Raw genomic sequence first — 17,847 nt, forward strand, 5'->3', positions numbered from 1 at the left:
AGGTGATTTTATTTCAACCCCTAGCAATGCCCAAGGCAATTTCGTATATGCGTGCATATACAAAATATATATGGAAATTGGGGGTTAAAAGCATATGCTTGGTCCCTAGAGTTTGAGTTGGTTATATGGGAGATTGGTCTAGTGATATATAGAATAAACAAAATTGTGCATATATAAAAAAAGTGTATACACTCTTTTTTTTCATATATGGATTCTTAAGTATCTTCCGCATGTGAATGTATATATGGAAGTGCACATATACAAAAGAGCATCAAAGAGCATGCTCTTTTGTATATTCAATATAAGTTTGCATAATTCGATTTGGATTCAATCAATATATTATTCATCATCCATTTTTATGGTTTTAGAGTGGAACAATATAATCCTTTTCCCATTCACAATTCCATCATTACCAAAAAAGATTGATTAGGTTCTCAATACAAGGACACAAGAGTTACCTTTTGTAAAGTTAGCACATGGGTTATGCCAAAGAATGACTATGTTGAGAAATCTTAGGCATTGAGATTAGGGTATTTCTCTTCAATTTGATAACTACTTGTGAATGCTTTTTACTTCTTAGATTATGATCTTCTTTTACTTATGTTATTATAGTGTTATTCTTCATCAAACAACTACCAAAGCATAAACCATAAAGAGACAAGAGACACAGAATATAGGCTATCATCGAGGGCCAAAACCTCTCCTTCTTGAGAGTGAAACATGAACAAATTATTCTTCTTATAGAGATTCCAATAGATGAATATCAAGACTAAGACCCTAGACCTTTTTGCCACTCCAAGACCAAGTTACAAACCTTCCTTGATGAAATCCTTCTTGTTGTTCTTTCCTTCTCCTATGGTCAATGCAAGTCAAACTATCTGCACTACTACAATTTCGGTTTCATCCATATATATACAACCTCAACTTATCTTATACCCTTGCAATTCTCACATGTGAGCTGTTTGGAGGTATCTTCCTTCTTCGCTTAACTAGGAGACTCAATCTTATGACCTCGTATGTGATATATGCTGAGATAAAGATATTCTTCTTGGCTTCTTCGCTAACTGAGGAAATCCTACTACAAAACCTTTAATATATGTCACACGTGCAAGGAACAGGTAACCAAAATACTGCCTATACAACTCGGATTATTCTCCTTCTTCTTGTGCTGGAAGAGAGGCTTCTACTTCTCTTTTTTTCACTTTTTGTTGTACTTCAGATGAAATGCCAAATTATGTGTCTAGAATGAAATTCGAGCTGCTTATAATAGTATTTTTCCCATGCTAATCAAATGACATGACTTGGAGACAAGGCCGATATACCAGGGGGTTGACAAGGATTTCACCTAAAGGGTCGTGACTCATCCCTTTATCCTGAATTGGCATTAAGACAACTTATAGGAATACTAAAATTCTCTAATGGTGGAAGTTGGGGTAGGTCGGTCACTTGGCTTTTTATCATGGTCCAGAGGGTTCGACAATGCAGTAGGATCAACTAGAATGTGAGTTAAGTTCTGAATTTACCCCTTTCATTAAACCTTTTGTATTTGCTGGCCAATTCGGTTGCTATAGGTCATAGCAACAACATATCGGGTCAAGTCGGGGTCTTTAACTCCCACACACCTAACATTCTGATATATCATGGAAGTCATTGATATGCATCACTCACAACCATTGGATCATATTGCTTGACGAAAAGGCGTTATAAAAGCCTCATCTTCTCATCCAATGTGACACATTGACCATTGGATGGAATGAGTGTGGGTCATCAGATCATGTTGGGAGTTAAAATAGAATTGAAATGTGTGCAAGTTTGTGGGTAATGCACCTTATCAGCTATAGGATTAAGGGATTTACAATCGCTTGATGATATTGGATGCAAAGATATGAGCGAAGGTTGAACAATCTGATGGGAGGTGTTAGCCCCATTGTTGGGTCGACATGGTGTCATGATGATGGGTATTGGACATAAAATAATTCCCAAAAAAACACCCCTTGATCGATGTGATACTGCCTATCAAAACTAGGAATCCTGGTTCTCTGAATATCATTTTTTTAGTAGTCCATTAACCATCAGATTTATGATGCAAAACCTATCAGATACATAAAGGAAATGTTGGATTTCCCATTTATTCTATTGGCTAAAAATCTGGGTCACTAGACAAATTGTTAGCTTCCTGACACAGAAGGTCAGAAGTGGTCGTCGGATGTATAACGGAACAGTCGGAAGCAAAACAGTAGTCGTCGATTTTGCGACCTACAAAGATCATAACTGGTCATCATATATAAATCACATCCTTCAGATTATCCATTGGTGTTTCGATAATGGCATGTCAAAAAACCTAGTGGGATGTGCAACTTGGCCTTTGGTTCAGACGAGAGGTCCATCGACTATTTGACGGATGTCAATGGAATCTTATTGTTGAATTTGTGGAACTCCCTGTTAGCATGGGGTTAGATACCTGACAGACTATTCATCTGTTATTTTTCATTTATCTCACTAGAGGCTAAAATATTTGCCATCGACTATTTGATGCCTCGTCATTGGATTTTGATCATCTAATTTGTGGATTGTTTGGAAGGATGTTGTGGGTTATCTGATGGATGTCGCGTCAGATACTTGATACATTATTCATCTTCTTGTCGTCGTTTATCTGAATAGAGGCTATAATCGGATATTTGATGGCCATTTGTCCTACCAATTATTCAACCGAGTTCCACCGACAATCCTAGAAAATGAGGCCCGTTGGAGTCATGATAGAATCCTATTGAATGTCCAACACTAGGTCATCAAATTTTAGTGGAATTTGTAGTAGTGTTACAATTTTCCCACCACTCATTAATAATTCATGGACAATATTAATTTATTTATTGAGCCAACTATTCAAGAGATATGGGCATTAGATATGATCCTCTCAAATTTTCAAGTGTCCTCTAGCATGATGATAAATGGGGAGAAATCTTGCATGTATTTATTCAATAGCAATAATTTGGTGCAAAGGAATCTGGTGAGAAATATTGAATTTTAAATGGGTTCCCTACCAACCAAATACCTTGGCATCCCTCTTGTCACTAATTAACTACGAGTTTCATGTTAGTTGGAGATCAAGGAAAAGGTCTCTAAGTGGTTGGACAACTAGACCTTCAAAGCATTGAATCTTCCCATTCAAATTAGTCTACTTAAGGTTGTTCTACAAGCCATTCTGATTTATCAGTTGCCAATCTACTTACACCCAAGGGAGTATATAAGAACACCGTTTCTAGTTTTCATAAATTCTTGTGGCAAGGGGATCAACACACCAAAAAATGGACTCTAGAGTCTTGGGAGAAGGTGTGTCTACCAAAATGGGGGGGTGGTCTTGGTTTGAGGGACCCTAGAACTCTTAATAGAACCATGGGAGCCAAATTATGGTGGAGATGGCTCCAGGGAGGTCAAGAGTTGTGGAAACTAATATGCAATAGGAAATGCAATCTGGTGCTTGCTCAAGCTAATAAAGTGTGATAGTAATATTTCCCATCAGGGTCATTAATATGCAATATAACATTGGAACAAAATCCTTTTATAAAATATCACCTATTCTAAGAGATTAGAGATGGTGGAACAACCAAGTTTTGGGAAAATTCTTGACAACAACTCCCAAGGCTGGAGAGAGGAGAGGAGTTTTGATATCTTAAAGATTACACCACAAGGACAAGGGCAGTACTGGCCCCTAATTTCTGGAAAGAAATATCCTTGCAAGATTAGTGGTGAGAATGGAAATGCAAGATAATTGGGATGAGGAACATTTTTAACAGGAATAACAAATTATGGATACACAACAAAAATAACGAAATATTCAAGCAATACGAGGTGGAGACAAGATGAGATGGGGATATCAAACATAGGCTTTGTTCACCATCAAAGAGACTTATGGAATTATGGAAAATCACAAGGAAATCCCAAAGGATCCCCTCCAATGGAATATTTGGGAAGGAAAGTTATGGTCGAAGGTAGCGAGCTTCCTCTAGTTAGTTGGTTGATGTCGACTCCTAACATGGGACTTTTTGAGGAGAAAATGCTATATAGGACCATCGTGGTGCCCCATCTCTCAACAATATGAGGAAAGCATTAACCATCTGTTCAACACTTTTTCAAGCATGGAACTTCTCTGGTTCAGGATTTGTAGCCTTTTTGGCTATTTAGACTTCTCCCCTAAGAGTTTGTGGGAAACAATTGAATCTTGGAACCCCTCTCATTTAAAAAATCTGATTGTGAATAGGGTTTGTGGTTTGGTTTTGGGTTTCCTTTTGTGGAACGTATGGAAATAACATAATAGAATCATATTCAAGGATCTAAATAACACAAAGGATTCTATATGGCAATACACGAAGCTTAATATGAAAGAAATGATACTGACTAAGAAGTAGGCAGAAGACGATTGGAATGTGGAAGGCGAGGAAGCTCAAATTTTACGAGACTTAGAAATCTTGCAAAATATGGTGGCATTGGATGACTCTCAGTGAGTTAGTGGTATTGGCTTGTCTCCAACAACATTTTCCCTTCCTCCATAAGGATTTATCAAGCTTAATTTCGATGGGGCCTCTAAAGAAAATCTTGGGCCTACTGGGTATGGGGGAATATTTCGTGATGATCGCGACCATCCTTTTAGGTTTTATGTTGGATAATTTGGGTATACTAGTAATAACATGGTGGAATTAAAAGCTCTCGAAATAGGTCTATTCCTGGCTCATGAAGAAGGATATACCAAGTAATAGGCTAATGGAGATTCATAGTTGGTTGTGAATGTGGTTCAAAAATAATCAATGGATCTCTGATTCAAAAAGTCATTAAGAGTTGGTGCCTTGATATTTTGGTGAATAGAATTCAAAACCTAGTGATCTCCTTCCCTTATGTCATCACGACACATTCAAAATGACTGGGGAACAAAGCTTCAGATTTTTTGGTGAATTAGGGAATCCAAGATTCTAGCCTGGAGCTCACTCAGAATTTGCTACCCCAAAATTTCAATATTTGAACCGAGTAGTTGAGTAGTATCCTGGAGAGTGACACAAAGCCCCCAATGGAGGTAGATGATCAAGGTCATATGGGGGATGGGGGAGGGGCTCATCCCCTTCTCATTATTTGAACTAGGGTACATGTGGTGTATGGGCAACATGCATAACATAACACATGGAAGTTTTGAGATCTTGGGTGGTAGGCCTATATGCGAGATGGCGAAGTTAATCTTGGTGTTTGCAAGCTTGGGTATAGATGGTTTCGATGGTGGCAAAGAATGTGAAGAGTTTGTGCAGGTCACCAACCTGTGCATGCTCCTTAGATTATGGTACTCTTCAATAAAGATTTTTGTATGCAAGTGGGGATTTCCCTATGGTATTGTTGGAGGCCAGTCGTACCAAGTTTGGGATCTTAGTGAGGCTAATAGTTGGGGTTCATGTTTCCACTAGAAAATTTCAGAGCGAAGAGAGCACACTCTAAATTCAACAAATGGTGGGGCATTTCTGAACTGGTGTTCTGTATCAATCAATCTAGTAAGATTCCTTGGTTTTTCCTTCAGCCTTCATAGTGTAGTTCTTTTCTTTAGTTGGGGGGTGGAGTCATTTAGCTATGTTTTCATCTTGCGCTCCCATTTTCTGTTGAGGGAAGCTTGGGTTTTGGAGGCAACAAGGTCAATTGTGGTTGCAATTGAGGGCCAAAAGCATATGCTTGGTCCCCGAGGTTTGAGTTGGTTACATGGGAGTTTGGTTTGGCTTAAATGCCCTCTAGTTGAGGGAGGAGATAGGGGTTGATGTGGTAGTATGCATAGGGAGCCCAATGTTCTTTTCCATGTGTATTTATGTTTATGCAATTATCCTGCAAGCAGGACTCCTCATCCTAGTGTTGATTATTGTAGACCCCATCATCTCATTTGTATTCATAGCTTCTTAATCAACACTTCTATTCTAGGTGTTGTTTTATTAATTTGGTTGGTGACGAAGTCATTGTGGGCAAGAGGACATTGCCATCATGTGAAAGCAATTCGACAAAGAAAGGTAACAACTCTTGTTGGGGGTTGCCTTTCTTAATAGAGGTATGGAATTGGCTTTTCCAAAAATTCAGTGTCAGGTACTGGGGTTTGGAGGTATTGTCGGATCTTCATGTAACATTAGAGGTAAGGTGTTGGTATCAACAGGCTAGGGTTGGTTTGAAAATGTACAAGCAACATGATAGAGTGTGAAAAGGGATAGAACCAAGAGGGCAGAGAGCTGAGCACACTGTGGGAAGCTATGGAGATGGAGGGAGAAGGAGGAATGGAAGCAGAATTAGAGGAGGTGGTGGCTCATAATTTGACCCTTCTCTTGTTCATGTAGCTCTTCCTGCACCTTTTGGCACCTTGAAGTACTAGTTGTGGCATGTCACCCTTCTCCTGGAACAACTGGGGAAAAACCATCATGATGATCATAATTAAGTCATAAGTTTCATGAATGATTTGTAGCACAATCAATGAAATATTCAGGATCGTTTGGCTCCACTTTGGTGGACCAGAGGAGACTATCTAAGATAATTGAACACATGGGGGAGATTGGGTCATTTAGAATTCCATGTCCACGGGGAACACAGGAATCCAAATTCAATGCGTAACCATCTGGTTAATCCTCCTACGCCTTGATTTATGTGGGTTATCTTTATCTTAGGGGTCTTTTGGACATTATGATCTTTCTATTTTTGGGTTCTTAGTCAATTCTGACAATTTGTAATTAGTTTTTATGCTTCTCTTATGGCCAACAAATTAGGTAGGAGAGAGGCCAAAAGAATAGTGAATATTGGACATCCATGGTGTAATCTTTGGATGAATTCATAGAAGCATTTAGCTATATATATATATATATATGTATGTATGTATGTATGTATGTATGTATGTATATGTATATGTATATATGTATATATGTATATGCATATATGCATATATGTATATATGTATATGCATATATGCATATATGTATATATGTATATATATATATATATATGCATATATATATGTATATATGTATATGTATATATATATATATATATATATATATATATATATATATATATATATATATATATATATATATATATATATATATATATACTGACAACACATCGATATCAATATGTCAATACATCGATTTATAACAATATATCAGTTTATACATGTGCTCAATTTGACGTGGCCTAATATAATAGGTCATTGTCTAGTCAAGTTTGTTCAATGGTCATGTATTTTGGTGGATAGTGTGGCTAAAATCACTGAAAATGGGCTTATAACTTGGCTCTAATCTATGACTGAATACATGATGGTATGGATATACATTTTGTTCTAGTTGGTATATATACTTGTATATATACCATACATATACATAGTGTATACATCAACATAACATCTTAACATATATATTGATATCTCAGAAAATGGTCATTTCGTGAGTTAGACTATGTCTTTTATTTATGGTTGAGAGTGATAGTGAAATATTCTTACCACATCTTCTTAGTCGTAATGTCAACAAAAAAAATCCAGTAAACACAATGAAAAAGAGATTATTGATGTTTTATAAATTATGTATTTAATTAAAAAACCACAAACCAAATAAATATGTTTTTTTTTTTTTTTTTTTTTTTTGTAAGCTGCGGTAATTCTATTATCTACAACCATTATAAAAGTACATAGCTTAGGGCCTCAGTCTGCCCCGAAGGGAAAACAGAGCTGAGGGACCTATACTTCCAAAAGACAAAAGGAGATCCAACTGGACTACAGGGAGCAAGAAAGAGACGACTGCCCACCACGCAGGGTGGCAAGAACCAAAAGACTGAAAGGGCAGCCGGAAAGGATAAAATCCACCTCGGCTCCCAAGAGAAGAAGAGACAAAAACAGAGCTGAACAAACAGAACCAGAAGAAGAAGGGAGTCCGGTCCAAGCCAAAGAAACTACCCACCGAGGGTGGAATCACTTGGTCGACTTTTTTTCCCTTTCTTTTTGCCGACTTTGACCCAACCATTTGGATCTTGATGGTTCAGAACAATTTGTAAACTGTGTTGGACTGGAGACGATAGCTCCTTGTCTGACTCCGAGGGAGAAGACTCATGAGTTCGTTTCTGAGAGCTGGGAGGAACTGATGCTTCCTCGAGACGCACTGTGGGAGAAACCTGTTCTGACATTTCTTCTACGACTTCCACATCTTCCTCCACGTCCTCATCATCTGAGCTGGAAACAACGTGCACTGGAGGAGGATCATGAAGTTTCCAGCTTTTAGATTTTGGCTTGGCCTTGGCTTTCTTTTTTTGGAAGGGCAATGTAGGACACGAACTTTGAAGGTGCCCTGTGAGATGACAATTTCGGCATCGAAATGCTGTATTCTCGAAATCCAGGGGTTGAGACCAATGGAAATCACCTATTTTGAGAATGATCTGATCAGGAAGTCCTTTGCTTATGTCTATTTCTGCACAGATTCTGGCGTAGGTATAAAATCCTTTACTCCCTCTTGAGGTATCTGTTTCAAGGAAACGACCTAAGGAGTTGCCGATGGCTTCAAATACAACATAGCTCCATAAATGCGCCGGAAGGTTAGGGAGTCTAACCCAGATCGGGAATGTTTATTTTTCTTTTTAATTACGATCAACATTATTTTTTATTTAGAATATATATATATATATATATATATATATATATAGATTTCCTATTTTGAGAATGATCTGATCAGGAAGTCCTTTGCTTATGTCTATTTCTGCACAGATTCTGGCGTAGGTATAAAATCCTTTAAGCCCTCTTGAGGTATCTGTTTCAAGGAAACGACCTAAGGTGTTGCCGATGGCTTCAAATACAACATAGCTCCATAAATGCGCCGGAAGGTTAGGGAGTCTAACCCAGATCGAGAATGTTTATTTTTCTTTTTAATTACGATCAACATTATTTTTTATTTAGAATATATATATATATATATATATATATATATATATACAAACGATATTCATATACTGACTCTTCTAAATTGATTTTTTTATTAATTTTAAAATATAAAACTATTTAAATATAACTTTTAAAATAATTATTAATAGAAATTTTTCGGGGTAAATCACAAGATATATCATTTGTCGACGCGTTTCAAACCAACTAGTGTGGTTCATAGTCAGGATAAGTTGAAAAATCAGATCCTTCTTTGCCTATTAAATAGTTTGAGCAGAGCTTCCAACGGCTAACTAGGACAACGACTAAATTTGACTTGGGACCAGAGTCAAACAAAACAGTTATAAATTAAAAGTAAATTAGTTACAATAAGGGACCTTACCTTTACATAAATATATAAATTATATGTATAAAGTAATTTTAAATAAATTGGTTGTTGAGTTAATAAATAGTTAAAAGTATTAACTATTTAATAGATAAATATAAAATATAAATATTAGAGTAGAACGTATAACTAACGAGATATAGAGGTATAACTAACTAATTATATATATAATTTTTAAAAATAGGAGGTTAAGTTAAAAGTTAGTTGAAAAGAAAATAAAAATAAAAATAAAAATAAACATAAAATAAAATAAAATAAATAAATAAATAAATTAGAATAAAATAATATTCAGTAAAAAAAAAAAAAATCTTACCAAATTAAAAATTATATATATATATATATATATATATATGAAATTAATTAATTAATTAAGATGGTAGATACTTAAAAAAAAAAAAAGAATATAACTGAAGGATTAAACTACCTTACAAAATTAAATTTATATATATATTAATTAATTAAGAGGGTAGATAGTTATAAAGGAACTAAAAAAAACGGCCAGGGGGAATAGAATAAAATATTTTAGCTAATCAGAAAAAATAATTGTATATATTTTAATAATCTAATAGATCAAGAAGAAAGCTACTAGGAAGAGAAGCCACTAGGAAGAGAGAGCTGGGACACAACACCTACTGATTTTCCAGCCATCCTCTCTATTGAGATTGCTCAGCCTCTTTTCAATCTCAAGAGATTCTCTGAATTTCCGATGATGGAACTGCGAAACTCTAACAATGACACTAGCCTCCTCAATACAAACATGGTGATTGGTTTTTTCCACATGCTTAGCTAAAGCGGAAGACTTTGATCTCCTATGCTTGAGGTCAGCTGTGTGTTCACTAATCCTTTGATTGATGGAGCGATCCGTCTCACCAATATAGGAGGTCCAACATGAACAAGAGATAATATATACCCCTTTCATATCTTTAGGGTCGATAGGATCCTTTGCTGATCTAAGGGACATACAAATGGTGTTAAGGGGCCTAAAGGTCACAGGGACATTATGCATCTTGAGAATCCTTGCAATCTTATCAGTGGTCCCTTGAACAAATGGAAGATGGACACCTGGAATCCACTCCTTCGGTTCCCTTTTAACAAGAGAATTCTTGGCAGCTTTTAGGAAAGCCTTCTGACCCATGTATCTACTATAACCATTCTCAACAAAGACATCAAGGAGATGGGATTTTTCCTTCCAAAAACCCATTAAAAAAGGTTGCTACGAATGTGGCTCTTGCCATTAAATCCATTAGCTCGGTGAGTTCCTTGCACCATAAACTCATTAAGAGCAACCCTATCACTCCTAGGATCTATGGTCTCCCCAAAATTCACAAGGAAGGAGCTCCATTGAGGCCCATCGTCAACACCATTGGAGGTCTACCTACCTTCTTGCTAAGTTCCTTGCGTTAAGGCTTAAGCCCTTAGTTGGTCGTACGAAGTCCTTCATAAAAGACTCTGCTTCCTTTATTGATGAACTTAAGGACATTAAGCTTGACCCTGGGGACATTCTTGTTAGTTTTGATGTGGTTTCCCTGTTCACCTGCATCCCTATTAATGAGGCCTTGGAGGTTATCAACTGCCTAACAGATCCTGACAACGCTCGATTAGTTGAGATCTGCCTCACTTCCACCTTTTTCAGTTTTGAGGGAGAGTTCTTTGAGAAAACCTGTGGAGTTGCCAGGGACTCACCCCTATCCCTTGTCGTTGCGAATCTTTTTATGGAAGACTTTGAGTCTAAGGCTCTAAACTCTTTTCGTCTCCTGCCCAAGCTTTGGAAAAGGTATGTGGATGACACCAATGTTATCTTGTCTCACGGCCAAGAGGAATTAGATCTCTTCTTCGATCATCTCAACAATCAATCCTCAGCCATTAAGTTCACTAAAGAGCAGGAAGTTGATGGTTGCCTCCCTTTCTTTAATATTCTTATTTCTAAGAATAGTGATGGTTCCCTTTCCCACCAAGTTTTTCGAAAGAAAATGCATACGGAGCAATATCTTCATGCCAGTTCCCACCATTTCCAAACTCAGAAGATGGGTGTTCTCAATACCCTTGCTACTCGGGCCCTAAGGATCTCGGATAAAAAGAGTTTTGAGAAGGAAAAATCCCATCTCCTTGATGTCTTTTTTGAGAATGTTTATAGTAGATACATGGGTCAGAAGGCTTTCCTAAAAGCTGCCAAGAATTCTCTTGTTAAAAGGGAACCGAAGGAGCGGATTATAGGTGTCCATCTTCCGTTTGTTCAAGGGACCACTGATAAGATTGCAAGGATTCTCAAGATGCATAGTGTCCCTATGACCTTTAGGCCCCTTAACACCATTCGTATGTCCCTCAGATCAACAAAGGATCCTATCGACCCTAAAGATATGAAAGGGGTATATATTATCCCTTGTTCCTGTGGGACCCCCTATATTGGTGAGACAGGTCGCTCCATCAATCAAAGGATCAGTGAACATGTAGCTGACCTCAAGCATAGGAGATCAAAGTCTTCCGCTTTAGCTGAGCATGCGGAAAAAACCAATCATCATGTTTCGCAGTTCCATCATCGGAAATTCAGAGAAGCTCTTGAGATTGAAAAGAGGCCGAGCAATCTCAATAAAGAGGATGGCTGGAAAATCAGTAGGTGTCGGGTCCCAGCTCTCTTTTCCTAGTCGCTTTCTTCCTGATCTATTAGATTATTAAAATATATACAATTATTTTTCTGATTAGTTAAAATATTTTATTTTGTTCCCCCTTGGCCTTCTTTTTTTTAAGTGCCTTTATAACTATCTACCCTCTTAATTAATTAATTTATTATATATACATATATATAAATTTAATTTTGTAAGGTAGTTTAATCCTTCATGTATATTCTTTTATCTGTTATTTTTTTTTCAATTAACTGTATATTATTTTATTCTAATATTTATTTATTTTTTATTTTTATTTTTTTAAGTATCTACCATCTTAATTTATTTATTTATTTCATATATATATTCATAAAATTTGATTTGATAAGATTTTTTTTAAAGTGAATATTATTTTATTCTAATATATTTATTTATTTATTTTATTATTTATTCTATTTTATTTTTATTTTTATTTTTATTTTTGTTTTATTTTATTTTTTTTTCAACTAACTTTTTACTTAACCTACTATTTTTAAAAATTATATACATATACATATAATTTATATATATATTTTTAACTTTTTAATTAGTTAGTTATACCTCTATATCTTAGTTATACGTTCTACTCTAATATTTATATTTTCTATTTATCTATTAAATAGTTAATACTTTTAACTATTTATTAACTCAACCACCAATTTAATTAAAATTACTTTATACATATAATTTAGACATATAATTTATATATGTATAAATTATATTATATTCATGTAAAGGTAAGGTCCCTTATTATAACTAACTTACTTTTATTTATAACTAGTTTGTTTGACCTTGGTCCCAAGTCAAATTTAGCCGTTGTCCTAGTTAGCTGTTGGAGGCTCTGCTCAAACTATTTAACAGGGAAAGATGGATCTAATTTTACTGATTTTTCAACTTGTCCTGACGATGAACTGGTTGGTTCGAAACGCGTGGACAGATGATATATCTAATGATTTATGCAGAAAAATTTCTCTTAAACTTGATATGGATCACTGAAGCCTCAATTCAATAATTATTAATAATAATTTCTCTAATATTAATATTTATAATTTTTTTTAAAACCTAACATTATCCTAAATCAATACAATTCATTCTTATAAAAATTCTAATAATTATAAATAAATTGACTTACCATGAGTGTTAAAGCGAACTACTCTATGGAGTATGGAGTAGGATAGCTATTTGTTCACCTAAATTACAATGCGTTAACTATTTGATTGGGAATTTGCGAGCGGGTCGGTGTAGCATGGTAGGTTGAATTGATTTCCATGCCTCGAGCTCCCAACAAACGGTGCGGAGACAATGACAGATGTCAGAGGTAAAACATCTGGCTACAAGAAACCATTTAGACGATAAACAATTCCGATAACGAATTCTCAATGTCCGTCTTTGAGAATTCTCGATGTACGGAGAGGTGGGCCCAAATAACCACGTAAGTATGTAATGAGACCCTGCAATCGAGATAAGGGTTTACCTTCAAACAAGCATATGATGTGGCACTTTGGAAATAATGATCGTCTATTATTATGCCAAAAGAAAGAAGGAAAATACTTGACTTGTGACGGGGAGCTTACATGCACTTCACGTGTCCTTTGGTGCTCCATTAGTTACCACACTTTGGATCATCTACGTCGTTTACTCGTACAACCTTACCTTATCAACCTTACATTTTCTTCCCAATGTGAATGAACCCATGTTGTCTGACGATGATTTGGGTTACAGAATAGGTAAGCGCTCAAAATCTTTGAATTCAAGCCCAAGCAATTCCAGGCGAGGCGATACAGTAGAGCTCAGGCACTTGGGTTAAGGAAGTGCGTTTAAAATTTAATATAGCTTTAGTGATTGTGATTTTTTCTGTTTCTTAAATGGCACTCGCATTACATGCCCTCTTTTCCCAAGTAGGAAATCCTCGAAATCCAGTTTCTGCGTTCAACATTGAGTTGTGCATATGTTTTAATGTTGAATGCCAAATGTTGTTGATGATCGTCTGCGTTGACGTTGTGCGTGGAGATCCTTTTGAACATCAGTTAATGTGTTGGTTGGCCGCTGGGTGTGCACAAAGAACTTAGGCGTGATCGTGGTTGCATTTGCGTGGTCGAAGATTGGTGTGCACAAAGACCCTGGCCATGACCGCTTAGCAAGTCCTTTAGCAAATTATTGAAAGTTAGTAAGCAAGTTAGGCAAGCAGTAGGCAAGCTTGGCGAATGAACTATGGATCCTAGGCTTCCTGGCAAGCCATTAAGGAAGGAAGTCGGAATTTGTGCAACAACTGCTATTACAGGTCTAAGGAAGGTCGTACGAATTCTCCTGTGTCATTCCAGCCAGCCAAGGAGATAAGGGTCTAGTGTACACTTCGTTACAGTAAGGCGCATTCGTCAAGTGAGAGCCCATTTAAGGACACCTCCTTCCCCCGATTCTGGTCTTTTCTGGCATTCGTAAACTAAGATACTTTTTGAAGACTCTTTGTATAACTATTAGTTATAACAGCTTGAGAATCTATCATATTATCAATATTTTCTTAGCATAGAGTCTCTCTTCATGAAAGAGGCTAGACTGCGCTATGATACATTACCTATATTGGCTTGATTAATAGAAGAAGTTGGTTTGCAATCTGACAGTTTTTGTGTGCATTGAATAAGTTCATTTAGTAACTCCTTAAGTCTTTCCACAGCACTCTGTTCCAAGGAGGCAGGTCCCACTCCTCATAGCAGGTGCTAAATTTTTCAGTTTCAGTCATTTTGTAGTTGTTGGTTTTTTTCTCATTTTCAATTGTAGTTGTTGGTTTTTTTCTCATTTTCAATTGTAGTTGAAATTGCGGATTTGTTATTCCTATTATTTCTGTTAATTGGTTAAGATTGTTTGAGTTTACAATTCAACAAAGTACATAGCTTTATTGTGAAATCTTTAGATGAAAATCGAGCTTTTATTCTGTGTTGATTAATTTGTCATAGAAAGCAGAAAGCATGAATACCCTTGCAAATAGAAATAGAAACAGTCTCTTCAAAATTGCAAGAAGAAATAGAATCATTTTTTCAAGTTTGAAAGCAGAAAGTGAAAATACAGAAATAGAAACATTCTTGAAAACAGAAAGCAGGCTTATTCTCAAGAAAATGCATTTCCAGCGTGAAAGTAATGAAACTGAAATTCAAACCCTAAGGTTAAGGTTCAATCCCTTCACTCGCTGCTCGCTGTTTCCGAGTGGGCTTTCAGTTGGTACGCTACGCTGGCGGGCGAGTTCCGACTATCAGATTAGGATTGATGGCAGGCTGGAAGGAAGGGTAGCTTTCGAGAATGACTTCGCACGGAACTCACTCAGGGAAAGAATGAGGCCTAGGCACAAGAATAGCGGCTGTTGTAGACATTGGAACGGGAGTAGTAGTTGCCTAAACTGACATAGACCTTCCCGGTCTCACCACCGCAACCTTTCAAAATTGTTTGTTTTGTGTGGGATCGAACGCTCCTGTGCCATCTTTCTTGATCTATGCAGGTTTTGTGTTCTCTTTGTCTACTCTGATCCTCGTTCCTCCTGTAGTACTAACATTCATTGTTGATCCAGCTTATCTACTTGGTGTCCTTGGTTCAAAGTTAACCAAGTTTTCATTTCGTTGCCTTATGAGCCTTCCACCTTTCAAGAAGGTTCGGGCAGTGTTCGGTGGTCTGGTCTATTATTTTGCAATGGTTGCACCACAATCTTCTGGGCAAAGGGAAGTTCTGTGCGATATGGCCAATCTCCTTGCAATTCAGTTGCAAAACTACCAGCAACTGTTCCGGCCATCCCATTGCAGATTAAGTTGCAAAATGAATTGTTTACCACAACAGAGGTAACAACACAACACCAGGAAGATGACCTATGTGTTGGCAGATGTCTGGCAGATGTGGCAGAGGTCACAAACGCCTTATGCGAGCTCCTATGTGTTGGCAGATGTCATAGGCGCCTTTTCCACAGACGCCTTATGCTGGCAGATGTCACAGACGCCCTGGGCACAAACGCCTTATGCGAGCTCCTTTGTGTTTGTAGATGTCACAAAGCAGATGTCACCTATCACAAAGACCGGCAGATGTCACAGAGAAGCAAATGTCACCTGTCACAAAGAAGCAGATATCAGATGGACCTATGAAACTTAGATGTCATAGGTAATGGAAACAAAATAATTAAACAAACTTAGCATTGGGTATTAGCCAAGTAATATAGCGTTATTTTAACCCAAAAAACCGTTCATCAAATCTACGGTTTATTCTACCTTTATTTAAAATATATATGACATTTATCTAAAGTTGGCCTCATATCCTAACTTTATCTAAAGTATATATGACGTTTATCTAAATTAACCTCATATCCTAACTTTATCTAAAGTATATATAACATTTATCTAAAATATATATGACGTTTATCTAAAGTATGCTTCGATATGAAGCCAAATAAGATAAAAAAAACTTCTCGTTTATTTAAAATTTGCCTCGATATGAGGCCAACTAAGATGAAAAACTTGTCGATTGGATCATAACGAATATTAACGCATGTTCATTAGATGATAACGAATACTCATTTAAATATTGAAAAAATACTTTGGTTAAAGACTAAAAAGTTTCTTTGATTTTTGTACTTTGGTTAAAGACTAAAAAGCTTCTTTGATTTTTGTGCCCAGCCAATAGTGGGACTACAAACGATTACTATAGTCCCTGCAGCCCCGAAGGGGCAGGGACTAATAAGGGACCAGTGAAGAATGTTAGAATTAAATAATGAGTTCTAAATATGTAATGATGTATACAATTAAAATTAATGGAAACCATTATATTTCAACTATATGTAACTTGGTCTCTTTCTACTTTTGTGTGTGGATAAAAAATTAAGGGACAACTCATTCTAGTGATGCAAATATTTGATAGCTATATAAATAAAGGAATATTACTTAATAATTTGATTTTAAAAGTATTTTTATGATCGATTGAAATTATACCATACATCTAGAACCTAGTGTGTATTTCTCATTCAATAAAATATATACATATTGGGAAATATATATTGGTTTCCAATTATACAATTGCTTAAAAATTTTTATTCATATGACCAATCTTACTTCTACTGCCGCCATGACCTCCATGTCTCCACTGCATGGTACTTAGGTACATATTTAAGAAGTATAATCCAACTGATCATTAATTGAAAGGTAGATGAAGAATAGAGTATTCATTGATAAGATAGAGAAAGCGCAATGTAATAAAAGGTTTGTAAAAAGGGAATTGGGACGCCACAAGGGTTGTGAAAAAGAATAAGGACACCATGATAAAGAATGAAAATATTCAAACATTTTTATTATTTAGTATAAGAAAATGGAAAGACAGAGACCTTCAATTTTATATATATATTATTTACATTAATTAATTAATAAATAAATAAATAAATATATATATATATATATATATATATATATATATATATATTCTTTTAAATTAATATCTATTAATACATAAAATTTACATTAATATCTATATATAAAAATTAATATCTATTAATACATAAAATTATTTGTCAACCTATAAAATAATAATATGTAAAAATAAATAAAGAATAAAAAACACATTATAAAATTAATATGAGAAGAAAAACAAATAACAATCTACCACACCAAAATAAGTTTTTAATAACTATCATATCGTTATATATAGAGCATAACATGATATCATGGTTTTGATGAGACTGGTTTTACAGGATTATATGTTAATCATGTTTAATATATCATTTTGATCTGGGTAAGGAATTGAATAGATGACTTCACATCAAGGAGTGCCTTAACAAAGCACTCGATAAACGTCTATCCAGAATTGGTGACTTCACATCAAGGAGTGCTTTAACAAAGAACTCCATCAACATCTATCCAATACCTCGTGGACTAATTTTTTTT

General features: G+C 35.8%; 1 protein-coding gene across 1 annotated transcript in view; it reads right to left on the reverse strand.

Annotated features, from left to right (window-relative positions):
• Window positions 1-15,719, reverse strand: part of LOC149165125 (uncharacterized) — a 39,603-nt gene extending 23,884 nt beyond the window's left edge. The window contains 2 exon segments of the mRNA XM_089429717.1: window positions 7,949-8,543; window positions 15,701-15,719. Coding sequence (XP_089285843.1) covers window positions 7,949-8,543; window positions 15,701-15,719 — 614 coding nt within the window.
• Between the last annotated feature and the right edge of the window lie 2,128 nt (window positions 15,720-17,847).

Source organism: Pinus tabuliformis, chromosome 5_1 (genome assembly GCF_031772625.1).
Source record: "Pinus tabuliformis cultivar Carrire ecotype Pingquan chromosome 5_1, CPIR1, whole genome shotgun sequence".
NCBI classification, from domain to species: Eukaryota; Viridiplantae; Streptophyta; class Pinopsida; order Pinales; family Pinaceae; genus Pinus; species Pinus tabuliformis.